General features: G+C 34.5%; 1 protein-coding gene across 5 annotated transcripts in view; it reads right to left on the bottom strand.

Annotated features, from left to right (window-relative positions):
- Positions 1-27,143, bottom strand: part of UBR2 (ubiquitin protein ligase E3 component n-recognin 2) — a 107,554-nt gene that overhangs the window by 57,421 nt on the left and 22,990 nt on the right. For 3 of the 5 annotated variants that reach the window (XR_004422003.1, XM_033096844.1, XM_033096828.1), the window contains exons 3-11: positions 22,030-22,108; positions 20,062-20,175; positions 14,105-14,235; positions 12,056-12,194; positions 11,070-11,132; positions 7,800-7,920; positions 5,810-5,917; positions 5,335-5,423; positions 4,102-4,200 (exon numbers count right to left, since the gene is read on the bottom strand). Coding sequence is in view for 4 of the 5 variants with exons in the window: in XM_033096844.1 (XP_032952735.1) it covers positions 4,102-4,200; positions 5,335-5,423; positions 5,810-5,917; positions 7,800-7,920; positions 11,070-11,132; positions 12,056-12,194; positions 14,105-14,235; positions 20,062-20,175; positions 22,030-22,108 (943 nt within the window). In the remaining variant the exon portion in view is untranslated. Of the gene's footprint in view, positions 1-4,101; positions 4,201-4,270; positions 4,370-5,334; positions 5,424-5,809; positions 5,918-7,799; positions 7,921-11,069; positions 11,133-12,055; positions 12,195-14,104; positions 14,236-20,061; positions 20,176-21,625; positions 21,743-22,029; positions 22,109-27,143 lie in introns of those variants that run through there. The other 2 variants (XM_033096852.1, XM_033096838.1) reach the window with 2 other exon arrangements.

The raw sequence follows: 27,143 nt of genomic DNA, 5'->3' as shown, positions 1-27,143 counted from the left end.
TGAAAGAACAACTTGAAGCTGAACGGCACCCTCCACAACTAAGATTGAAAGGACAACAACTTGACTGGAGAAAAGCCCTGGAAGTACACACTGTTCCCCAATAAAGTCCTGTTCCCCTTCCCCAATAAAATCTTTAAAAAATAATAATAATAAATAAATAAAAAAATTTTAAAAAAGAGTCTTTCTCTTTCTTGATCTCAGGGGAAAAGCTTTTAATATTTCATTATTAAACATAATGTTTGCTTTCGTTTTTTACTTTGTTTTGCGTCCAGGTACTCTATCAAATTAAAAAAGTTCTTTTTCATTTCTAGTTTGCTGTGAGGTATTTTTTTGTTTTAAATCATGAGTAAGTGTTTAATTTTCATGAATTCAGGAAAAGCATTTGACATGATTTTTCCCCCTTTTTTTGGGTCTGTTAATAAGGTGAATTATGCCAGTTGATTTTTCCCCCCAAATGTTGACTATTCTTGCACTAACGAAATAAACCAAACTTGATTGTGATGTATTATCCTTCTTCTATATTGCTTGATTTAATCTGCATAAACTCATTTGTGAGAGAGATTAGACAGTATTTTTCTTTTCTTGTAATTGCATTGTTGAGTTTTGGTATCAAGATTACAGAGGACTCAAATCAACAAGTACATTCTCTTTGTCTTCTGATGTAACAGGTGTTATCTCTTTCTTAAATATTTGGAAGAATTCCTCAGTGTAGACATTTGGGCCTGAGGATTTGTGAGAAGATTTTTATATACTAATTAAAATTTTGTATTACTTCTCTTTTAATAACCTGTGGTTTTTCTTAGGAATTTATTTATTTTATCCACATTTCTAATTTTATTAAGTTGGTCTTAGTATTGTCTTAATTTGTATTTAACATCTGTAAGATCTGTAGTTTTTTGTTTAAATTTTAAATTTTCTGTTTTTCTAAGTAGTCTTTCTAGCAATCTAATCTCTTTTTCTGGTTTTTTCAAAATACCAACTTTTAGTTGATTTTTCCCTTTTGTACATTTACTTGTATTAACTTCTGCTCTTATTATTTCTCCTTTTCTACTTTCTTTATACAAAAGACCCAAGTTGTTATTACAATGGCCTTCGAGGTCTGGCACTGCCAACTCCCACCTTCACCCCTACCCCCAAACTCAATGACCTCACTGACCATTCTCCCCACTCACTCTGCAACACTAACCTGTTTTGGGTTCTTTCTTCCAAAACGCCAAGTGTACATTCATCTTAGAACTGTGTACTTCCTGTTCCCCCTGCTCAGGGGGATCTTCCACCAGTTAGTCACACCACTTACTCTCTCACTTCCTTCAGGTCTCTGTTCAAACCATCTCTCTGAGAGGCCTTTTCTGATAACCTTGTATGAAATATGATCCCTCTACTGTCACTCTCTATCCCCTTAGCCTGCGTCATACTTCATAGCACTTACCAACACCTGATTCATAATAAATAGTATGTATGTTTGTGTACCTGTCCCCAATTAGACTATAAATTCCATAGGAACAGGGATTTTTCTCTGTTTTGTTCACTCCTGTATTTAGTCCCAGAGCCCCAAACAGTGCCTAGTTAATAAAAGTGTTAAATAAATATGTTTTGAATAAATGAATATATACACTATTTTTCTAGTGTTTCTAAAGAAGTCAGACAAGAAACAAAAAAAAATTGAAATATTAGAAAAAAAATTATTTGCAGATTACTAGAAATTCCAAGGAATGAACACAAAATACTAGAAAAAAATGTTAATAAAAGGGCCACACAGATACAAGATGGATATATAAAAATCAGTAATTTTCCTATATAAGTAGCTATAACCAGAATTAAAATGTGAATAATTGTGTACATCAAAAATATAAAACAGATAAATTTAATTTAAAAATGTATAAGACTCCATAACAAGAGAACTATGAAGGTTTTACTAAGAGCATAAAATAGCACTGAATAAATGAGAACAAACTATGTTCCTAGATGAGGGTATTCAATATTGCAAAGATAACCAGTTCTTCCCAAATTATCTATAAATATGTGTACCTCTTCAGTATTCCTAGTGTGGTTCTTTTTTTGGGAAACTGACAAAGTGATTTTAGTTCATGTTTTAAAAAAAGGCCTAAAAATAATTAAGAAAATTTTGGAAAAGAATAATGAAAGATTTAGCTCTGTAAGATATCAAAATGGAATATTAAACTAAAATTATTAAAACTGGGTACTGGCATGGAAAGGAACAAAAAGATGAATGGAGGAGAGAAACACAGATTTGAATAAACTTGGGATTGTCTCAGAGGCTTCTCAAACTTATCCCCGACTAAATCGAAAGCACTGTTCTCCCTCATCACAAATCCTATTCATTCTCCAAAACTCCCTGTGCAAATGGCACAGCATTCATTCACTTGGAGACAAGTTAAAAACCAAAGAATCATCTTTATACCTTTCCCTAAAACCCTAAAGCCAATCTTCACCAAACCCAATATCCCTCAAAGGCAACATCTGGCTTGTTCTATCATAGATTTTACTGCCTAAGTATCCCTCACGACTCTCATGTCCACTGCCACAATCCCAGTTCCAGTTACCATCAGTTTCTGTCTGGATCACCGCATTAGCTTCTGATTAGGTCCCCCACATTCAGTTTTGCCCTCCACCAATTTGTTCTCCAAACTTACAAACAGCGTGATCTTATAACAATCACAAACGTGACCATGTAAGTAGCATTTCAAATTCTTCAATGCCCTCCCGTGCTCCTAAAAACCAAAAATCCTTAACTGGCCTATAATAATATTTCATTAATGGGAAAAACAGACTTCAGAGATTCAACTGTACTAGAATATATCCTTGAACATAAAAGTATCCTGGGGAAAACACACACACACAAACACACACACACACACACCATAGAGAATATACCTTGTTAGTAAAATAACTGTAGAATAATCTTAAATCTATAGTTTGGCCCATGCCTGCGTTTCTGGTCTCATTTTATGAACAACTGATGACACATTTCTAGCACCTTTTACAAAAAAGCACTTGTTAACATAAGAACGTATCAAACAAGCCTAAATTACAATTTCCGAAGTCTTTATATGATCAATTATATTTTAAGTCTTTAGAGCAAAACTCTACATGTGTTCCTTAGTATAAAATAGTTGTAATCTGCTTCTTAAAAACAAACAAAAATCAGCTTTTCTAAATATAGTTTTCTAAGAAAACATAAAGGCTATTTAATTGGGGTCAGGGACCCCACAATCTGTTTTTTTAAAGACTAAGGCTGCATGTGCTAATTCTAAAAACCGTAAACATTAAATACCTGCCCATAGGAACGTCCCTCCTACAGGACTTAAGTGCCGGTCCTTCTGCATAGACTTCCCTTCACAAACCTGAAGAAAGGTCCTCAGAGAATCCCTCTTTGAATGTGGGAAAAGGTCAGATCTCTCTATCATTCCCTCTCAAAACAACCAAATTCTTCAGTTTTCATTCTAATTTTAATTAACCATTTGTGTGAGTCTTTCCCACTATTTTAAGTTCCCTGAGGGCAAGGACCACATCTGTTTTTGTTCACCACTGCATTCCCAAAGCCTAGAACTGTGTCCAATAAATAACAGGTGTTCAACAAATTTTTGTTAAACAAATGAAATGTATTTTAATTACTGAATTGTACTACAACAGTGATGCTTCTGGAGCAACTAGTGGAACTTAGCACAAGGCTACCTAACAATCATGATTCAGTTGTCTTAGCTACCCCTTTCCTTTTTAGGGGGAAGGGGGCTTCTCAAAATGTGAAATTACATATAACATGCTGTCTGTTTCTAATGGATAAATTTGTTAAACCAATCAGCTTAATTTTAACTCACTGGTTCAAAACCTCAGGAAAGTACTATGAGAAAGTACAGATTAAGATGAGAAAGTACAGATTAAGGTAAACGACTTTTCCCTTGCAGATTACATTATTCGAGGATATATTCTAGTATGGTTGTAGGTGTCTGAAGTCTGATCGCCCGTTAATAAAATATTATTCTCTTCAGGAATATACAGATCTTAGTTCTCTTATTATTTTAGGGCTTTACTTCTGTTAATGGAAAACAAAAATGTTCTTCTTAATCTTTCAGTACTTACAAGTGAAGGAACTGTGAATATCTGAACCGAGAGGTCTGCGACTGAAAACTCTCTGTCGTGGTCATCTGTCACATAATCACTCTGCAAACGCTCATAGTTCTATTAAGAAGGCAAAAAAAGGCAAGGGGTGCCAACTATCAGTTACAAAGAAAATGCAGGCACTACTCACCAGAGTAGGTGCGGTGAAGAACTGGACAGACAGAGCAGTCACGGACACTGCTCGCTCGTGATCATCCTCCATAAAATCTCTCTGCAACTGCTGGTAATTCTAAACAACAAGGGGGAGATTCACCTCTAATCCACATTGAGCAAATGTTTAAGGGTTATAATGAGAAGTCAGTGTTGGAGGAGTCAAGAAGGTAACACCATACGGAATGACAACTGGAAGGATTTCTACCAATTAAATTCAGTATAAATATGGATTCACTAGACAAGCTTCTCAAACACAAATGGCAGTTTACGAGCTGAAACAGGAGTAACAGCTACTAAAATCCTGGGATGTCGTTGTACAGAGGTGGAGTTAAACCACGTAGCTCTATACTGTCTCTGATGGAACCAGACTTGTATTACTTCTGGATACATATCAGAATCACTGATGGCTCTTTCAAAGTACACATGCTTGGGCCCCATTTTTGGTGAATCTGCTTTAGACGGTTTGAGAATAGAACACAAACACATGTATCTTGAAAGAGGTCCCGAAACGTTCTTACACATTATCTTGGTTAAGAACTCCTAACTTAGGTGAATAAAAATAAATAAATAAATAAATAAATAAATAAAAAATAGGTAGTTAGCGTAATCACATGCTGCTAAAAAGGAAGAACATAATTCAACAATATCAACAACCTACAGTTCATGATTCCTAAATCACATCCAAATATACATGCCATTTCATCTAAAATTATCCCTTCTTTATACAAATCTTAATAGGAATAAAACCATAATTCACAATGAACTAGGTTTAAATTCTCCATTTATCATTTCATATCATACACACTGTCTAGATGGATATTCGTATTATCACGGCAGATGATGGACAAGAAAAGCCTCACTGTTAAGATTTTTATTCTATTGATAAAAAGATCATTTTTGAAGTTTCTTAGAATTTAAAATCAACACAATGACATATTACTATTAGCTGCTAACTTTACAGAGCCTTGATATGATCATGGGCTACAGTTACTCTGTATATAATCTATTTTGTTAAATCTTCAAAACTGAGAAACTAGTTACCTTTGCAAATCGAACAGCAAACAGTTTCTTGTATTTCAAATCCATAAGTAGACTGCTCATGAACAACTGATGATACACACTTCTAGCACCTTTCACAAAAAGCAGATGTTAAGATAAGGACGTATCAAACAAGCTTAAATTACATTTCCAAAGTCTTTACATGACCAACTGTAAGTCTTCAGAGCAAAACTCTACTTGTGTTCCTTAGTATAAAATATTTGTAATCTACTTCTTAAAAATAAACAAACAAAAAATCAGCCCCTCTAAATATAGTTTTCTAACAAAATATAAAGGCTATTTAATTTGGGTCATGGACCCCACAATCTGTCTGCTTTTTTAAAGACTGAAACTGCATGTGCTAATTCTAAAAACCATAAATACATTAAATACCTGCCCAAAGGAATAAAAAAAACTTTTAATATCCCAATTACCTATGTAAGTTCCTCTATAGCTTGAAAGTAATTAAGAGACTCACCTTTCCACAATTTGGAATCATTAAGCATCAATCTGTCCACAAGAGAAGAGTTTTCACCATCTGGCCCTTCTTGTAAACCAACTTGACATAAAATTCGGCGAAGGCCATCTTAAAACAGGAAGAAAAGTAATCATGAAAATAGTAACTTCCAACATTAAAATAAAATGACATTTTAGTAGAAATGTTCAAATAGATCTATAATTGTACCTGTTATTAAAGGTCAAATTTATTCAGAAAAAGTAAACATTTAAAATAAATATTTTACTAACATTTTCATAAAAAGGAAGAGAAGTTCCAAATCTTGCATTATACACCAACTCTAACTTCATCAAAATACATGTCTATCACAAAGGCAGTGACCTCTTATGCTGTAAAGAATTTGAAGAGCTAAGTTCCAAAAACCATTGAAACGAACATTATTTTTCAGGCACCGATGCTAATCAAATCATATTGCAGTAAAATTATATATACCCCATGACAACTGAAGGGAGATATAAAATTGTGCTACCATTTAAGAGAATGCATGATCTCTGAGATATACTATATACCAGCACTTTTTATTAATGCTATGCAAAATGTTCTTCATTTATTCAACAAAAATTCACTGTGTACCTACCTATGTGTACCTACTGTGTTTCCCGAAAATAAGACCTAGCTGGACAATCAGTTCTAATGTATCTTTTGGAGCAAAAATTAATATAAGACCCGGACTTATCTTACAGTAAAATAAGACTGGGTCGTCTTTTGGAGCAAAAATTGATATAAGACCTGGTCTTATCTTATAGTAAAACAAGACCGGGTCTTATATCAATTTTTGCTCCAAAAGATGCATTAGACCTGATTGTCTGGCTAGGTCTTATTTTCGGGGCAAAGGGGTACTATGTGAGGGGCTCTTGAAGACAAATTCCTACATCCTCTAAATGCTAAACTTAAAAAAAAAAGTTCTTTAAATATTAATGCAAGTATTAACATAACCAAAACTTTAAAACCTTTTGTTTTATTACTTTATAATTAAAAATCACTTTTTTTTTTGTCTTCTACAAGCATGCAAAATAATCAGGAAAGAAAATGGAGTAATTTTACTGTAGCACAACACTTGGCATACAGGTATCCAAATGGAAAACACCAAAACTTAAAAAAAATGAGGTAAGAAAAATAACTGAAAAGACAAATTTATGAGGCAAGCAAACATGTTCTCCATTTCCATACCTCCATATTTTTACCTGTCAGTTCAGGGTGGCAAAGCTCTTTCTAATAGCCATTCAATACATGTTTCAGAAATTTTCTTTATAGTAAATATCAGAATGTCAGTTATCCAAACCACCTCTCTTGCCTGAGGAACAGCATGACAGATGGCTTTGATCTATTCCTATTTTACTCTTTAGTGTTATACACCAAACGTGTATTTTTGGCATTGGACATGAGGGTTCTTAATTCTGCAATCATTACATTAAACAGATTATCTAATTTGTAGATTGTGGAAAAACTAAACACTAAATCAGTAACTTCAAATTTACAAATTTTCAGAGTTGTAAATTATTGGGAACCAAAAGATGTGGGAGTCAAAACAAAGATATCAATATTAGTGTTTCATCCTTTAAGGAGCTAACCATTTAGGATTTATTTACAGTAGCATTTTCCAGCTTCTTAAGTGAAAGAGACCAAAGGATGCTCTGTGAAAAAAATGGTTCTTTAATCAAGTTTGTGAGATTTAGATTTTATAAACATATTAAAGTCATTTATAATTGTTAAAACCCAATGTTTCCTGCATTTATTTGAACACAAAATTGTTGTATGCATATAGAAAAATCCTATGGGCAAAATTTGGGAAACAGGTTTTTCTGTATAAAGATATTCTGAGAAGGTATTATATTTTAAAATGTGACATTAAAGCAAGAAATTATCCCACTTGATATTTTTTCCAAAACAGTTTTGCAAGGGCATATGAGTGCATTTTTAAGTCACTTAGCACAAGCTTTTATGAACCTACCTGAATATCCAATAACACTTCCCAGCCAAGACAAAATTTTCAAACCAAAATTCTGATGTGCGACAATAGACGAATGCATAACTTGAACTTTGAGTGGCTTTGTCTGTCTACTGGTATTTCTCTTAAAAAGAAATGGCAGGATGAAAAAAACAAACTTTAAAAGACTATTTTATAGAAAAAAGTTAGTATTTTCATTTGATCTAACTACAAACTGTTATTATTTTTACTTTGTTTATAATAGCCGTCCTAATGGGTACAGGTGGTATCTCATTGTGGTTTTCTTTGCATTCCCTAATGATTAGTAATGTTGAGCATGTTTTCATGTGCTTATTGGTAATTCGTATATCTTCTTTGGAGAAACGTTTATTTAAGTCTATCAAAACTTATTTAACATTAAGGTTTCCCCCTTTTATTTTTTTGTTTGGATCATCTTTCTACCCTCCCCCCATTTATCCTATTTCCATAACCCACATTAACACAGTACATCTTTGCATATTTTCTCCATCTCTATATATTATATATGTATACATTAATAAAGATTTTCGATTTACAAAAATGGGATACTATACATACTCTTGTGCATCTTTGCGTTAACCGATTTTTTTGGTTAATGACTCGTAATATTCTGTGGTGTGGATTTATTCAAACATCCTCTAGAGAAGGGCATTCATATTCCCTTTGTTTTCAGTCTCCTGTGACTACAAAAAAAGCAGTACTAAACATCTTTGTACACACACTTACTGGTGCTTATTTCTATGGGATATATAAATTACTAGGAAAGGTAAAATTTTAATAGATGCTACTATACTGTTTTCCAAAAATGCTGTAGCAATTTATTTTTATCCAAGTATTCTATCCTCTGAATCTCTACCAGCAAGGTATTTTATCACTCTAATTTCTCCATTCTGATGGGTATGAAATCCTGTCATTTTACTGATTACTATTGAGTTTGTGTCTCATTTCATATATATAGACCACCTACATTTCCTCTGTTGTGATTACTTTTTCATATCTTATGACCATTTTTCTGTTTTGTTATTTGTTTCCTACTTGATAATCTATGAATACTGTTTATCATAAACATTAAATGTCTACCCTATGTGTTAGAAATAAAATTTTCAAATCTATTATTTGTCTACTGTTTTTATGGAATATTTTGCTATGCCTTTTTTTTTTTTTTTAATTGAGCCAAAAAATATGTGTTAGAAATAATTTTCTAATTCCTCGGGTTCTAAGACGCTCTCCTTGGTTAAGAAGCTCTCCTCCTCCCTTAGAATGTACCTGCAGTTTCCTAGATTTTCCTGATATTAATATCTATTTCAGGTCTTTCTATTCTATATTATGAATGTATCTATGCAAACACCACCAGAGATTACAAACACTAATTTTTTAAAAAAGGAAAAATTGAAACAACACTCCTAAACATATAAGAAATTACAAAGGAACAATGAAAAGAAAAAAAAAAATACCCTTTCCTTTACCCAGATTTATCTATTATAAACATTTCTTTGCAATTGCTTTATCATTTGCACATTACCTTCTCCATACACAGACATATACACACATACACACACACTCCTTTAAAAAAAAAAATGAACCATTGTGTGTTATATGCATCATGTCCCCTTCTCCCTAAACACTTCAGTGTACATTCCTAAGAATGGGAATATTCTTTTACACGACCACAGTATAGTTTCTGATGCATTATTAAATTCAATTATGTCCAGACAACAAGGAAGAATTTCCTAAGACACAAAATGTACAAATCAAAGAGATATATTTTGCTACATTAAAATTTAAAGCTTTTGCTCAATGAGAGGCACCAGAAACAAACTTAAAATAAGTCACATATTGGGAAAAGATATTTGCAACAGAAGATCAAAATTCAGATTAACTTTACAAATAAAAAAAAAAAAAGACAACCCAACAGAAAAATATGGGTAAAAGGTCCGAATAGGAAATTCACAAAACAGAACACTTACGTGACCAATACAATAAATTCATGAAATAAGATACTTAGCAATCAAAGAAATGCAAATTTAGCTGACAAGATGCCATTCACACACATCAGACTGGCTAAAATTATACCGCTGGTGGGAATGTATATTGTACTATCATTTTGGAGGCTAGTAATTTGGCAAAATCTAACAAAGCTGAAAATGCTCATACTCTTAACAACTCAGAAATTCCATTTTTGGTATAAATCCTAGAGAAACTTTTACACATATGCAACAAGGGGACAAAATATTGTTCACAGCAGGACTGCTGGAGTGCACAGCAGGACTCCATCAACAGGAGAATGGAAAAATCATGGAATAGCCATCAATGGCATACTTTACAGGTACATGTCAACACAGATAAACCTAGAAACAATATTGACACGAAAAGACATTGCAGTATAATACATTCAGTATCAATATTGTTATATAATGTTTAAAGACCTATAATATTGACAGACATTTAATAGATAAAGTATAAAGGTATGCATAAGAATGAAAAAATGAATTAATTAAAGTATCTCTAGGGAAGGAGGAAATGAAATGGGATTAAGGGATAATACGTTTATTTATACTATTTTATTTATAATAAGTATGGGACCTCTAATACTATTTTATTTAAAATAAGTATGAAGAAAATAATGTATATAATGTGGGCAAATTGTAATGTGTTCATTGTATTATCTCTACTTTTATCTGCATATTTAAAATGTTTAACAATATATAGCATTATTTTTTAAAAAGGATATCTACAAAAAATGCAGTTACATGGGATAGTTAAAAATAATAAGTTCTAATTTTTAAAAATAAATCTAAATGTGGGGAAGTTTTCTTTCAGAGAAATATGTATACTAAATATTATTAAAATTTGCAGCATACCTTGCTATAAGGTACCAAGAAACACCTTCCCTTGAATTCTAATCTTGGTGCTAAAGGCCAATTTAATTCCTAAAAAGTAACATGAAACCCTATCAAAAACAAAACAGGACAAAAAGCAAAAAAACTTTCTAAGACATCTCTGATAGAGAATTAGGAAGGTAGAAAATATACATCTCATCTAAATATTCATTTTCTACGTCAATCTTATACAGCTTTAAAAAACTAGATAAACCAATAATGCAATGCTCAAGAAACATATCTTTGAATGTCATTTTTGGCTGGTGTTGGCTTCACGTTCATGAATGCAGAAAAATGGTTTCATAAATGTCAAGATATAAACTAGTTTTAAACTAATAGAAAATAATAGTGTAGACATGTTTTTAATATTACTTACCACAATTACTGATTTTGCTTGTTCACAATACTGGAACTCTCCATATCGAACAGACCTACGTCCCTGTAAATACAGATATTTAAAATTGTAAAAATATTATATTCAGTATTAATAACTTTTTTTTAAAAGTAAATTTTATTGGGGGATACTGGGGAACAGCGTGTTTCTCCAGGGCCCATCAGCTCCAAGTCGTTGTCCTTCAATCTACTTGTGGAGGGCGCAGCTCAGCTCCAAGTCCAGTCACCGTTTTCAATCTTTAGTTGCAGGGGGCACAGCCCACCATCCCATGAGGGAACTGAACCAGCAACCTTGTTGTTGAGAGCCCGTGCTCTAACCAACTGAGCCATGCGGCCACCCCTCTGGAAGCTCAGCGGCAGCTTGTTGTCTTCAATCTAGTTGTGGAGGGCGCAGCTCACTGGCCCATGTGGGAGATAACTGGCAACCTTGCAGTTAAGAGCACTGCGCTCTAACCAATTGAGGCACCCAGCTGCCCCATCAGTATTAATAACTTTTGAATAAGTAAACAAACATATTTGAGCACATCTCCAGTCAATTTTTAGTATTTACAACATTTATTCTATTTACTGATGAAAAATAAGTAATTTTCCTTCAAAGCTATCCCAACATTTCCAAGCCATTAATAAATGTATTTGCTGAACAACAAAAATTTACTCATCTAGGCTGCTACAATTTTTCTTTCTTATAAAGCATAGTACTTAAACTACTGTAATTTCTATTTTCATAACTGAATATTTCTAATCACTGGGTAGAATGAGGACAACTGCACCTACTTTCTATCTGATCTATCCTAAACTTTCTATCTGATAATAGCTTACAGTTATACCCAATATAAATTTGGGCCAATATTCAAATGAAATAAAAAAAAATAGCCTAAATATACATAACTTAATTCAACATCCTGGGACAACTTGTCTATAACAAAAGTTCAATTTATTATGTGACATCAATATAATGAAATTACTTACATCTCGATCTACTGTAGTTGCAAAGCCAATGGCTTCTTTTTGTGTACAATTAACTGCCTTCTGAAGAGTATAAATAACTTGTTCATAGGTATGAACCTCATCATTAAACAGCATGCAGTAGTAGGTGTCACTCTTCTCTCTGTGGGATGAAACATTAATGATATATTGTCTATTTGCACGTTACCTTGCTCCAGGCTGATTTATTAAGAACATACTTTGTTCTAGGGAATGTACTGGCTACGTATCTGTAACAAAGTCATCCATGGTCCCCGTCTCTATGACACACATTACCGTCTGGAGAGGAAGACAGATACTGGCCGTATAATTCTATGTGAACTGGCTTTTAGCAAGAGTAGGATGCTACAGCAAGGTAAACCGGGTCTCGCAGTTCAAAGAATTGCTAAGGAAGTAACCTGAGACCCGAAGTCAGAACTGGCTGTCAGTGGTTCTTAACAGGAGGCAGTTCTCCATCCCCCATAGCTGACCATGTGGCAATGGCTGGAGGCAGTTTCGGTTGTCATGCCCGGGATGGGAACGCCACTGGCATCCAGTGGGTACGGGCTAGGCATGCTGCTTATTAGGCTACACCCACCGGTCAGTACCCATAGTAAAGAGTTAATCTGGCTGAAAATGGCAACAGTGCCGAGCCTGAGAAACCCTGGGCCAGAGGAAGGTGAAGGCAAAGGTCCTGAGGTGGCAAGGGTAAACACTGGGAGCTGGGGCACAGGGAGGAGGGCATTAGGCTGCAGAGAGGCAGGAGTCTTAAAGGCCTTGAACGGATTCTGGTTTTGCCATCCTAAGCACAATCAAGGATTTGAATAGGACATGCGGTCAGTTTGCCTTCCAGCGCGGAGAATGACTCGTGAGGGACGAGGGTGGACGTGGCAGTACACTTAGGGGGCCATGTTATCTGAGGGCGAAATGAACATAATCGGGACCGGGACAGCAGGAATGGAGATGAACACAAGTAGAACAATTTAAAAGAAGGAGAACCAGCTGGACTTGAAATCTAAATGGATATCGGTGATTCAGGTTTCTGGGTAGATGGAATGACACTTCATAGGATGGGAAAACATCACAAGAGAAGCAAGTCAGATTCTTTTCTCTTTTATGCTGGTGGCCCTGAACCTACAATGGAACAAAAAAATAAAAACAAAACTTTTCTTTTCTCCAGGGTCTAAATTTGGATCTTAGATCAATGGTTCCCAACTTGAAGGACATGAAGATACAGTCATGAGGTACTAAGTCATTTTCAACATTTCTGAAAAATTATAGTAACACCTCATTTTATTAAAAAACACTTAATCCACAACTAATTATCTGGAACACTGTTGAGGAAGCATAAAAGAAACACCACCAATGCCCTTCACTCCAACTTGTATTCAACTTTAACTATGAAAACAATGCCAACAAGCTTGGTTAGAATTAAAAGTAAAAGGGAAGGCCGCTGAAGGCAAGCACACTGACATGAAAAAGTCAGCCCTTGACCTTACTAGAGCTATGGCAGAATACACTTTTCTGGTCCCAAGTTCGCGACCCTCTCCATAATCTAAGAATAAATGGTAAACATATTAGAAGTACACTTAAATAAGCTCCAAGTGTGGAATATATTTTATGAAAGTTTAGGATTAAAATGGTTAAAACTGAGTTTGAGCATTTAGTCAAACCAGAAAACTCACTTATATCAAAGAGCTCATTCCCTAATCATATCTGATGGCTGAAACAAAAAGAACTGTAGAATTAACAGTTTTATCACACAAACAGAAAACTGCCTGTGACTAAAACCAGTGATAGAACCTTGATGTGGCTTAAATATGGCTATAAAGCAACTAAACAAACCAACCAACAAGGAAGAAATCTCCACCAATTAAGTGGATCACACATATTTTAAAATTATAAAATAAAGGTTGCTATTCTGCTGGAAATTATAGAAAAAGAGAAGATGATGTTCTATCCTAGATGTATTAAAGTTAACATGAGCAATTAAAACCAAAATGGTTAAAATCGAGTATGAGTAAATACAAAAACAAATAAAAGGGTTGTACTTACACCATCTCTAAATCTGCTGGCAATTCACTTTCTTTTTCCCAGGTTAGTATCTCTACTGCATACCGAAACATAATTGCAAAAATGTTGTAAGTTCTTGCTATCACATCTTCTGATAAATGCACAAGAGGGTCCTGAAAAAAACAGAAAAAAAATGTAACCTTGTTGAATGCACATTAATTCCCCTCTTGCCCATTCTACCTCTACCCCTCAAAATACTACTGTAAAAAGCTGACTGATCTTTCTGGTTCAGCTTCTCTTTAATTGGATCCTACATATTACATTGGATCAAGCTTCCTAAATGTTTTCTTTATAATAATCCCAATTACTGAATCAACTGAACCAACATATTCAATGGCACTCCAATGCCTAATGAATACATCTAAAATATCTTTAGAATGGCAGTCCAGGATCTTTAAAATCAAACATTAAACCATTTCTATAGTTTAGTATCCTACTAATTCCCAATTTCCAGAATAAACAAAGGAATGTTATCTAAGGACAGACAAGCACTATTTAGTTTTACAGGTACAAAGGAGAGACTGATTTTGAGAACTCTAAAGGGGAGAAGTCAACAAGGTCAGAAAACGGCTCCTCAGTGTTGTGAGAATCACTCACTTGTCTACTTTCTCTCAGCAGGGCAGGTTGTGTATGCAAGTGACAGGGGATGTCCCACGTTAGACTTACCAGTGAGTAAATCATTGAATTTCTAGGTTAACATAAAAAAGTTTTACTATAAACATATACTAAGCTTATCATGGTATCTGTCAGTCAAGGTTGGCAAAATTGTTTTTAATCTTAACGCTCTACCTGAAATCTGAACACGCTACTTAGCTTAATGGCTGAGTAGTGTTATATTCATCTCTCAAATAAGATCAGTGTTCCAACACCATGGAATGGGAACCCGCACAGTCTTGTAAATATACATAAGGATACAGAAAATTTTTGTACACCAAAGATAAGCTTAGTGGAACTGAACTGATATAAAACAAATGGAGAAGAGGAATAAAAAGAATGGAGGAAAAGGATAAAGATTCCTAAAGGAGATGGGCCTAGGACTTGAAGAATGTAAGAAAAAAGATTTTTTGAAGTCTTACTTTTTCAGTTTTACTTGTTGCCTACAATTCTTCTCAATTGGCTGCTTTATATGTCCCATCAAAAAAAATTTTTTGTTTTTTATCCTACTAGCAAGGTTTACTACTATTTCTTATGGAGACTTCAGAAGCTGTTAACATAGTGAAACCACCCATAAAAGGAGAAACTACAACTAGTACATCCTGGGGATTCATAAAATTATATTAGTAATAATATAAACCTCATACTGCACCAAAATAGAAAATATAACCAAAACTCAGTTTTTTTGGTGATATTATCTCACTAAGATAGTCATTCCTTTTCTAACAATTATGTCCCATAAGACATTTAGAGGACTGAAGAATTAAGGTAAACAGGATTTATAAGAATTAAATGGTCCTGGGGCAAAAACAATCGTCAATTCTCGAGAACCCAAGCCAGTAGTGTTCTAAGTCTGTTCTACAAAATCCCAGGGCCTGGGAGAGCTGTTCCCTATTTGAGTTACTTATCAGTTTTAAAACATATAAATATATTTTTAAATGGTAATATAAAAATACACCAAATGTGTTATATTACATATTGGGGATCGCCAACTGGTAATTCTGCCTCTACATTAACCGAGTTTGGGGCAGGCCTAGGAATATAGATGCTTATTCTATCTTTGTGCACACATGTTAAATAACCTCCTGAAAAATGGTCGCTGATTAAGAAAGAATTCTTTCTGCAGTGAAGAGATGCTAGGCTGTGCAAGTCTACTCAGGTACAATGGGAAATTAAATGCTAGGAAAGACTTCTGCTCAAAGTGCTCTTATCACAGCGTTAAGTCAGCTGGAATAAGTAAATAAATGACCATTTTATCCTATGCTGTATTAGCAATTGTGACTAATAATTATAGTTCTGTGATTACATTTATGTTACAGAATGCAAGCTTTGGCCAGTGACTCAACTCTGATTTACTCTTCTTTCAAATTAGAAGAATGCAAGCCATACTGTTAAAAAGGTTATTGTGGATATTGGAGAGGGCAGTGGGAATTACGGAGAACTTTCATCTTTTATGTGATACGCTTCCATAAAGTCTGAATTTTTAAAATGTAAATATGTATTGCAATGAGGATTTTAACTGTTTTCATATGCAAATAAGATATGAATGAGGATTTTCTCCATGCGGCACAACTAAAACTCGAAATAAACTAGAAACTGAATAATCATCAAAAACAATCTCCCCTATTTCATGAATTGACTTTCTAACAAATAATCTACCTTTCAATTTATAAAAAATAAATTTACTAATACTACTTTTATGTTTTATTACTGGGATATTGAAATTAGAATTTTACTTAAAATAACAATTCCACTGCTAAATGTTTTTAAAAACCAGTATAATGTACTGTCAACGAGTTCCATTACTGGAACCTATTCTATTAGTATTTAGGTTTAAAGCCCAGCTCCAGTACCTACTGTGTGGGATACTTTGAACAAGTTTCTTAATCTCTCTAAAACTCAAGCTTCTGCACCTATAAAATACTGGTACCCGCAGTATTTACTTTACAGAGCTGTTCTGAGAACTAAATGAGATAAGGCAAGTATAGTATTTAGCATAATATTTAGCTATTAATAATCACTGATCTACATTCAAATGAGATGAGAGCAACATTGATAAATGAAAATTTCAGATAAAAAAATCTTCACTGAGGTTGTTCACTCAGCTAATATTTGTTATTGTATTAAATTTCATTCCAAAAAGGATTTACAGCAACTGAAGAATACATCCAGTGTAATAAAACAGAATTAAAAAATAGATGTACAAAGCAGGTAAAATGAAAATAAAGGTAGGAAAATAAATTGAAGACAAGATAGTACCTAGGGTTTCCAGGTGGGAATTCCTGCCCGTTCCACAAAGTGACGCCTACTATTACCAACCACCTGGGTCCAAGGAGCCGGTTTTCCTGATTTCCAGACCAACTTTTCTCAGGATTTGGGAATGGAAAAGCGAAAAAAATTCCTGTGAATGGCGGGAATTCCCACCTGGAAACACTAATAGTACCTCCTTATGAATACAGATCCTACAAATTTCCATACAGCTCCTACAGATAGGCTTATTTCCAAACATTTGGCTCTATTTTCCAAAAGCCTCAACAAAAGGAAACACAATCAGGTTGCAAACAAAATTTGGCCGGTGAGGCCATAGTTTGCTGATCCCTGGCCTATACAATGAAGAAATGTCCCACCCTAAATGCCAAGAGTTGAGAAGACCTGTGGAACGTCTAAACGTTATCCCTACCAAGGTATGTTATCAAGATTTTTCTGACTTTTTCTTAAGATGCAGGCTGAATGTATAACATCATCAAAAAACAGTGCAACAAAAACAATTCTATGACATACTAAAAAATGTAATTCCAAATATTACATAGCTTTTTTCCATTTCAAGCATTAAAATACAGAAAACTTACAGAGATATGTATCAATTCACTAAGTGGGAACCAAGATGCTAAACACAGTATTAGCTTTTTAATATCTTACAGTCTTATTCTTGAAGACTTCATTTCTCTTAACTGAAACCTTAAATAGGAATGATGTGGCAGAGTCTGGCAGTTTTACTCTCTGTGAAGTTGCTGGAGTGTATATTCTCTAGAATGGGCCATGTAATTGCAGCCAGGCAGGTGATCTTGCTGGCTGATTCTTAAAATTCGGGAAGTTAACCAAAGCCTGCACGATTTGATAGCTACTTCACTGATGTAGGAGGATAAGCCAACAGAGTAACTGCAGGCAGATTCACAATTTTTCTTAGAAAACTATTTTAAGTCTACTCTCAAAGACCTCAAGTTTTTCTTTTTAAAAATAATGTATTGAGGTGAAATTCACAGAACATAAAATTAACCATTTTAAAGTGAAAAACTCGGTGGTATTTAGTATATTCATAATGTGCCACTACCACCTCTATCTAGTTACAAAACATTTCTATTATTACTCCAAAGTAAAACCCCTTAACCTATTGAGCAGTTTCCCCCCATTCTCCCCTTCCCCAGCCCCTGGCAACCAACAATTGTGTTCTGAGGAGACAGATTTATCTATTCTGAATATTTCCTGTAAATGGAATCATACGACATGTGACCTTTTGTGTCTAGCTGCTTTTACTTAGCATAATGTTATGGAGGTTCATGCATATTGTAGAATGCATCAGTACTTTCTTTTCATTTCTTTTTCTTTTACATTGTATGTGCATACCACAATGTGTTTACCCACTGATAAGTTATTTTGACTGTTTCTACCTTTTGGCTATTGTAAATAATGCGGTTACAAACATAAGCGTGCATGTATTTATTTAAATACTTGTTTTCTATTCTTTTGGATATGTACCCAGGAGTGCAATTACAGGCTCATACGGCAATTCTCTGTTTAAGTTTTTGAGGAACAGCCACACTGTTTCCCATAGCGCTGAATCATTTTGCATTCCTGCTAGCAATATACAAAGAGTTCCAATTTTTCTACATCTTCACCAACACTTATTTTCCTTTTTTTATTATAGCCACTCTAGGGTATCTCATTATGGTTCTGATTTGCATTTCCCTAATGACTAATGATGCTGAGCATGTTTTCATGTGTCTTAATCATTTATATTACATCTTTTTTGGAGAAATGTCTATTCAAGTCCTTTGCCCCTTTTTAACTGGGTTGTCTTTTTGTTGTTGAGCTCTACGATATATATTCTGGATACTAGATCCTTATCAGATATATGATTTGCAGATATCTTCGCCCATAGTCCTGAAGTTTTATACTAGTTTACAATTTTTTTAAAGCAAAAGTCTTTTTTTCAAATGTAGCTTTGTCATTTGTATTTTTATGCACAGAACTCCAATCCGATATATAAAAGATGAAAATGAAGCGGCTCTAATAGAAGTGGAGAAATCTGGAACCCTGACCACTTGGTGTCTCTGTAGCAAATTCCAGAACACTTGTGCAAATAAAACACAAAATATATGTCTTCTATAGCACTGAGTAATTTTGCACAAATTTTGTGTGTCCAAACATAGTGGCACACAGTCTGAAACACACGGTTCTGCACCATAAAGCCCTGGTCATTCTATTAAAATATCTGAGACCTGTGAGGTATGTGTACCAGGAAGGACTATTAATGCCACAAAATCTATATCAGACCTATTAATAACACATAAGTACTCTGAATGCACCCATCTCTCTGCCATTTAAAAATAAAATCTGAAATAAAGATCTTGAATCAAACAGCAAATTGTCACAAGCAGCAGCAGAGATTCAAGTTATTTATTTAGCGAGAGTCTACTATATCATTATAAATATCATTTAGAGGAAAATAATGCAGGATCAACAACAATTTTAAAAAGCATGTATTTACAGCTGAAGTGAGCGTGATTGGTACTGGGCTATCGTCTCTACACTTGGTCACATAACATATCCAATGTCATCGACTTACCATGAGATGAATGTTAGGATTGGCTGCCGTATTTGGCTATAGAAAAGAAAGGTATCTAGCCTAGAAAGTCCTAGTGACAACACAAATACGCAAAAATCAACAGTCAACTGGTCTACACCTGTAGGAAAAATAGTACCTTCAACAATAACTGAGAAGTTAAAAAAAAACCTTCCTAAATGCTTACAGTAAAACAAAACCTCAAACAAATAAAAAGTCCAAATTAAACTAAATTTTCAGAATTTCAAGTGTGCACTACTAGCAATGGTATGGCACCCAGAAAACACAAAGATCAAAGTGGACCTGGTCACTTGTAACAGCGACAGGACTATTTTGCGTATCCATTTCTCATACTATAGCCTTATTCCTATGTCTGAAAATATTTCAAACTCATGATTAAAACAGTATTTCCTTGAAAACAACGTTTTGAAAATGTTTTTACCTCTTCTTCCTCAATTTCGGAAGTGTTAAGTTCATGTTTTTGACAGTAAGGACCCTCTTTCCAAGCTTCAGTATCACCACAGTCACAGAAACCTCCACCTCCTGATGTTGTCATCTTGAAAAAAAATTTTAAAGTACCTTGTCAGTAAGTATTTACTGAGGGCTATCAGCTTACATCATCAAGTGCTAAGGAAACACTAAAGTGTTGCTAAAGTATTTAATTTTTTTAGAGGGATAAAATTCAATAAAATGCCAAACCTCTCAATGTTTTAAAGCTGATTTTAAATAAGCCTATAAACTAATTTGATTTCACAATAAAATAAGCTACTTGGTAATGAACTCATAAACTCCATATAATTTAAAGTAAAATATGTTCACCTACACGACCTCCTTAATTAGGAAAATCAATCACAAGGGTTTTTGGGAGGGGTTTTGGCTGTTAGTTTAATGTTGGCATCTGTGCTACCAGGTTACAATGCTATAGGAGATTCAAGAGTTATAAAGATTCCCAGAGCTGCTATCCCATGGAAGAATCTAATAAGAGCACTACATTTGCATTAGAGAAACTAACAAAAACTATAGAAACAGTTTTTCTTTTCTAACACTCCACAAATAGCTTCCTTTGAAAAGGAAGGAAGCTCAGTAAATACAAAAGTGAACTGCCTGGTCATAAAAAACTTTTTGCCACCTGCGGGGTTCAAGAATTATTCTTCCTTCCTTAAGATATGGAAATGACTCAAGGAATCTGGCAAGACAGAACCTGTTATTTAGTAATTGGTAGACTGGAAATTCAGCTTTAAAAAAAATACTGTGAGAGTTTAGGATGGGTATTAAATACAAATTTTAGATGAGCCGGATTATATTCTGCCCAAAGAAAGTAGTTGTGTGTTATATATCACAAAAATTAATGCAAACCCCAAATGACAGTTATTCCCAGGGGCTGCAAAGATATATGTCAAGAAACATGGGCAAGCAGGCATTTGGAAAATGACCCCACCCTATAGCTTTTACGCTTGTTCTCATTACCAAAGACAGGTAGAACAGGTTAAAGGAAACGGGGATTCACCTACTGTTTTATGAAAATAAAGAGAACACAAAAATACAAGGAGTTCAATTTTATCGTTGCTTTTAGTTCATTGTTATCAGTTCCCAGGTATTGTGGATAAAAACAAACAGGAGGAAACATCCTGAGCCAACAGGACTCCTGAAATGATAACAAGATAGCAATATTCCTTCTCTACCATTTTATTGGGGATTAGGGAGAAAAAATTTTCAGCTACTAAGAGTTCCCTAAATTTTGAATGTTCATGGCTCTGTTTTCAATTTCTAGTAGAGGAATCCAGACAGGCTTAATAATAATCTGCCTTTGTCTGTATCCCTGACTTAAAAGCAAACACACCTGATTTTTAGAAAAGTACTGACTGCATTATAAGCAGTAAAAGATAATAAAATTGGCAGGTCTTATGTTTTGGAGTTGGACCCTCTTCTACCCTATAGAAGATATCTCTTTAATATTAAGAAATGACAAATCTTTTGTAGAAGATGACCAATAGAATATTTCTTACATGTATAATCCTGTCACTTTTCCTTACTTGTCTCACACATCCTCCTTTCGGATCCTCCCTCTCATACTTTTAACTCTCACCTTTATCCTCTGATTTTTGATAACCCTCTTCATAAACCTAGAATTATGAAGATAATAAACATTAAAAAATAGCAAAACAAACTAGTTGAAAACCAACAGGGAGGAGCTGTTATCTGTGTTGTCTTTCTTAAATCACGTGTTTCAAAAAATCTGGATTCATCATTCATTTCTACGCTGCTATCATATGTTTAATAGTGCTTACGTTATACATTTCTTAAACTACTCTCCCGTTTTAGTGTTAAATCTTGGAATTTTAAAAAGGCAGCAAAGGTATCTGGTATAAAATTCAATACTGGGTCTGGTTTTTAGCTGGACATTACTCACCCTGTATCGATGGTCTTTGTGAACACTTCCCAAAAAGCACTCCATGCATAAAACACAAGTTGGATCAACTGCACAGTCTCTGTAAAGGTAAAGGGGAAAAAAAAATCAGAGTGTCAGAAAATAACTGTATATTTCACAACATATTTCAATTGGAATCAATCATAGAAGAGCCATTAATAGGGAAGTGCCTTGGTGTTAAAAGAAAGGAAATATTAGGTGGCGTGGTTAGCTCAGTTGGTTAGAGCGTGGTGCTAGTAACACCAAGGTTGCCGGTTCGATCCCCTCATGGGCCACTGTGAGCTGCGCCCTCCTTAAAAAAAAAAAAAGAAAAGAAAAAAGAAAGGAAGTATCATTCCCAAAGATCCAGCAGAGCGATGATCAATGAAGTCAGCTTAAGAACCTGCTTCTCATACTGGATGTGTACTAGGGAGTCTTTGAAGGCACATACTCTTCTAAGAACAGTAATTTTCCCTGAAGATTTGGGGAAATCACATTTTATATTAAAACACACAGATGTATATGTTATAGATTTAAAATTTTATGAATTCTTAAGATGTATCTTGAGATTTCAAATAACTTCCTCCAAACAGGTATTTTAGACCAAGAGTTTTCAAAATGGTATGTATACACTGCCCCCCACTCCCCAAAAAGGCAAGATGTCTAAGATGCAAGAAAATATTAGAACTTCTATTTCTATTTCTATTTAAATTTGAACTAATTTAAAAGGGATAAACATTCTAAGTGTTCAATACACAGACTGACACATCTCCTCACTTGGTCTGGATGTCTAACGGTCACACAACACATAAGGTTCGTAAGATATCCTGACAGGAGAGGAACAATTCCACAAGGTGGATGGCTTGACAGTGATATCCTCAGTCATTTCAACTTGCTTTCATCATACTGCCAGTCACATATATTTACAGATCATATTGTAAGCGAATCTCTGTTAAGTCTATGAAATGAGGTGGGGATTCACGAAAATCTTTAAATTTCCCTTATCCTTGTTCCTGTATCCTCATTAGGCAACGACTCTACTGTGCTTATCTTGTGTCCTTTTATTTGTGTATGTTTTTGCAAAAACGTACGTATTTTTAACATACACACATCTGTGTTATAGATCACATTCTGTTCTTTACTTTGTCACTTCTGTAACGTGATCCATTCATTTTGTATATGTACATCTGATCGCTGCTTCTAACAGCTACAGCGTATACCATGGCGTAGATCCAAAACATTTTCTCTCTCTACTATCCCGCAGGGGACACCTGGATTACCTCCAGTGCCTTTCTACCACAAATGCTGCTGCAGGGAACGTCCCTGTTTGAGACTTTCTTTGGCATAGAAACTCGGTGGCAGAATTGCTGAGTCATATATATATGTACAGTTCTTATTCTGAGTTCCATTCTGCTGTCCAGAGTGGCTACATATCCCCCACTGGTGTGTGACGGTTTTTAATAGTCCTGAATCTTCATCAGCACTTGGTTTTACCTGGTTTTCTAATATGTGCCAGCCTGACATAGACAGAATAATATCTGAGTGTCTTAATTTGTATTTTCCTGATTGCTAATATGTTTGAGCAACTCTTTATATGCTTATTGCTTTGGGGGCTTCTTTTTCTATAAATCGCCTATCTATCCTTCACCCATTTTTTCTGCTGGGATTGCTTTCTTTATCTTGCTTATTATTTACAGGAGTTGCCTGTATAATCCAGTCTAGAAGACATTAACCACTTGGCAATATTAAACACTGCTAGTATTGTCTCCCATTTGTCACTTGTGTATTAATTTTGCTCATCGGGTCCTTTGTTAAGAAGAAATCCTTATTTTGATGCAATTAAACTGACACACACACACACACACACACACACACACACACACACATTGGTTTGTGCTTAGAGGTTTTAAGACTGTTTCCTTAACCCAGGTCACAAAATAAATTTCATTTTCTTCTATTAACCTTTTGGTTTTATCTTCCACATTTACGTGTTTAATTCATCCACATCTACCTTTGTGTATGATACAGAATATAGTTTCATTTCTCCATATATAATAAGCTACCTTTTTTTCCCGACACCATTTACTAAACAATTTAATTTTTACCTATTGATTGTGGTGTAGCCTTTGTTAAGTTCCCACATATCCTTGGGTCTATTTCTAAGCTCTCTAATATGTCTCAGTGATCTATTTGCTTGTTCTTCTACCATACCACACTGTATTTCTACAGCTTGTTGTATGTCTTAATATTTGGTAGAATAAGTTCCCCTTTATTCTTTGTTTTTTAAGGTTTACATCTTTTTTTCTCCTTTTTTTAAGGTTTACATAAGCATCTATACATGAACTCTTATTCTTCCACACATCATTTAGGTTTATAAAGTTCCAGCTAAATAAAATATCCAGCTAAAATTCTGACACAGATTACTTGGAAGTTACTGATAAAATTTCAGTAGTAATAACATCCTTTTAAGAGCAAATTATCATGTCCATGATTATTTATGTCTTCTACTGAAGTTTTAAAGTTTTTTTTATGAGTCCTTTGTATTCAAAATAAATGAGTTACAATCTGTACAAAACAATTGTATCTTTCTTCACAATAGTTACACCTTTTATTTTTCTTCCCTTATATTGACAAGGATCTCCAGTAACATGATAAATAGCAGCAGTAATAGCATGCATCCTTGTCTTGCTTTAGATATTAAACATATCTAAAGGTTTTTCATTAAGTATTATGTTCACTGTAGGTTTAGTAAGAAAGAACCAAGCATTTATTTTGCCAAGCATTTATCTTCTATAAAGAATCTTCCCTTTCCTATATAAACTGTACCTCAGGGTAATCAAAGGATTGATAAGGAACTACGTTTCTTTTAATAATAAATTGATAAGCTAATAAAGAAATGGTAAGTTAGAATATCACCATTTTGCTACCCTCTAATAAAATAATGATCTAGGCCACAAGCAACAGTGACTGATAAAACATCAGGTAAAAAGGCTTTTTAAAAAGACCTTTAGGGGGCAGATGGATGGTTCAGTTAGTTAGAGTGTGGGCTCTCAACGAAGTTGCCGGTTCAATTCCCATTCGGGATGGTGGGCTGCGCCTCCTGCAACTAAGATTAAAAATGGAGACTGGACTTGAAGCTGAGCTGCGCCCTCCACAACTAGATTGAAAGAACAATGACTTGGAGCTGATGGGCCCTGGAGAAACACATTGTTCCCCAATAAAATTTATTTAAAAATAAACAAAAAAACCCCCACTTTTATAATAGTTGCATCTGTCAGGTACCTAAACCTAGTGATCAATCTCAACAAAACAATGAACAAAACGAAAGCAGCCAAGCACCATGTGCTTCCTGATATGAAGAATTAAGAAGTTACACATTAATAATTAGGCAGTGACCATCACTCCCCCCAACACATAACAAACTTAATTAAGCCTAACTAACTACCTGTTCAGAGGAAATACAGGGAATAAAGAAACATGGTCAGCAAGACCACAGGGACACAATGAGCCAAGCCAAGAATGTGGAAAATTCCACAGGACAAATGACCTGGTTTCTTGGAAACATAAATGAAAAAAAAGAAAAAGAGGGAGAAGAACTATTACGGAGTAAGAGAAAAAATGAAGAATAACAGCCAAATGAAATATGTGAACTCTGAATACACATGACTCAATCAGGACAATTTCAACTCTGGATACTAGAAAATATAGAGGGATGAGTGTTAATTTCTTAGGATATTAATGGTTGTAGAGATAAAAAGCTATGCACTGATTGCTGATAAAAAGGCGAGCTGTTTGGAAATTGTTTCAAAATAAATGGCAGGGCAGGGGAAAAAGAGAGAGTATGTGTGTGTACATACACACAGGCATACATCCACAAGGGTTGCCATATGTTAGTAATTGCTGAAGCTGAGTAATGAGGACATGTCAGGTCCATTATACCATTACCCTACTTTTATGGTGTTTGAAAATGTCCACAACAAAAAGTTTCTAAAAAGCCAATACACAAATAAGTTCCCTTACATATACTTTGTTTGCTAAGAATTTATGTCATAAACAATTGTAGATATTTATACAATGCTTTTCTGAATCAAATCGGACAAAAACATTTTTCTTCTCTTAACTATTAAAATGGTCAATTACAGTAATAATTGTTTTAAAGATGAACTATGTATCAAACTCCATTTGCTCAGGATGCATTACTGTTTTAGTACATTCTTGGATTCAGAAAGGATTCATTTAGGATCCTTTCACCTACATTCGTAAGGAAAAAGGCCTTATAATGTTTTCTCTTGAATTATCAGGATTTAAAATCAAGATTATACCAGCAACATAAAGAGTTAGGCAGTTTTCACTCTTTGTTTTCTGTAGCAACTTGTGTAAGGAAGGAATTATTCTTTCAAAATTTGGTAGCTCTCACCTATACCTTCATCCAGGTATGCGATTTTGTGAGTGAAGGGCTTTGATTACCATTCCAATGTTTTTCATACTGTATTCAAATTGCCTATCATTTTTCTATGAATTTATCCACTTTTAAGTTTTCAATTTTTATTTTTAGCATTTAGTTGTTCATAATTCTCATATTTCAGAGGTTGCCCAACTTTCTGGGTTCATGGCACCTTTAGTGTCTCAATAGTTTTTTTCCCAGGGCATCCCTAGAACAAAAGCAATGCTAAACCATTCCACTTGTCAAAGTGAGGCTCAAACAACTTAGCACCTGTTGGATACGGCAATTTCTCAAATCTCAGAATCAGACTGTATACTGCCACCCTCATGTCCTATTCCACAAAGTACAGATTTTCCCCGCTATCCAAAAGTAGAGGGCATAAGATGAGTAAGCCAAAATGGTGTGAAGCAAAGAAGCAATTACCATTGATTTACAAGGAAAAAAGTCTTCAGTTTGTAGATTCAAAACATAACCTACCAAATCATGCCAAACAACACGAAACACCTAAAATAACCCTGACATTTGGTAAAAGAAGGGCCACTCTCGCTGCTCAAGGTGTGCAGTGGCTTGCTTCAAAACACTAACATGATTTTCACTTTTTGCCTTTTGTCATAAAATACGAAAAATCCTCTCTGGATTTCTTGCAGTTACAGAAAGCAGGAACTAAGGCAGG

The sequence above is a fragment of the Rhinolophus ferrumequinum genome, chromosome 3 (genome assembly GCF_004115265.2).
Source record: "Rhinolophus ferrumequinum isolate MPI-CBG mRhiFer1 chromosome 3, mRhiFer1_v1.p, whole genome shotgun sequence".
In the NCBI taxonomy this organism is placed as follows: Eukaryota; Metazoa; Chordata; class Mammalia; order Chiroptera; family Rhinolophidae; genus Rhinolophus; species Rhinolophus ferrumequinum.
The sequence above is the reverse complement of the archived record's forward strand: the minus strand, read 5'-3'. Positions and strand labels throughout refer to the sequence as shown.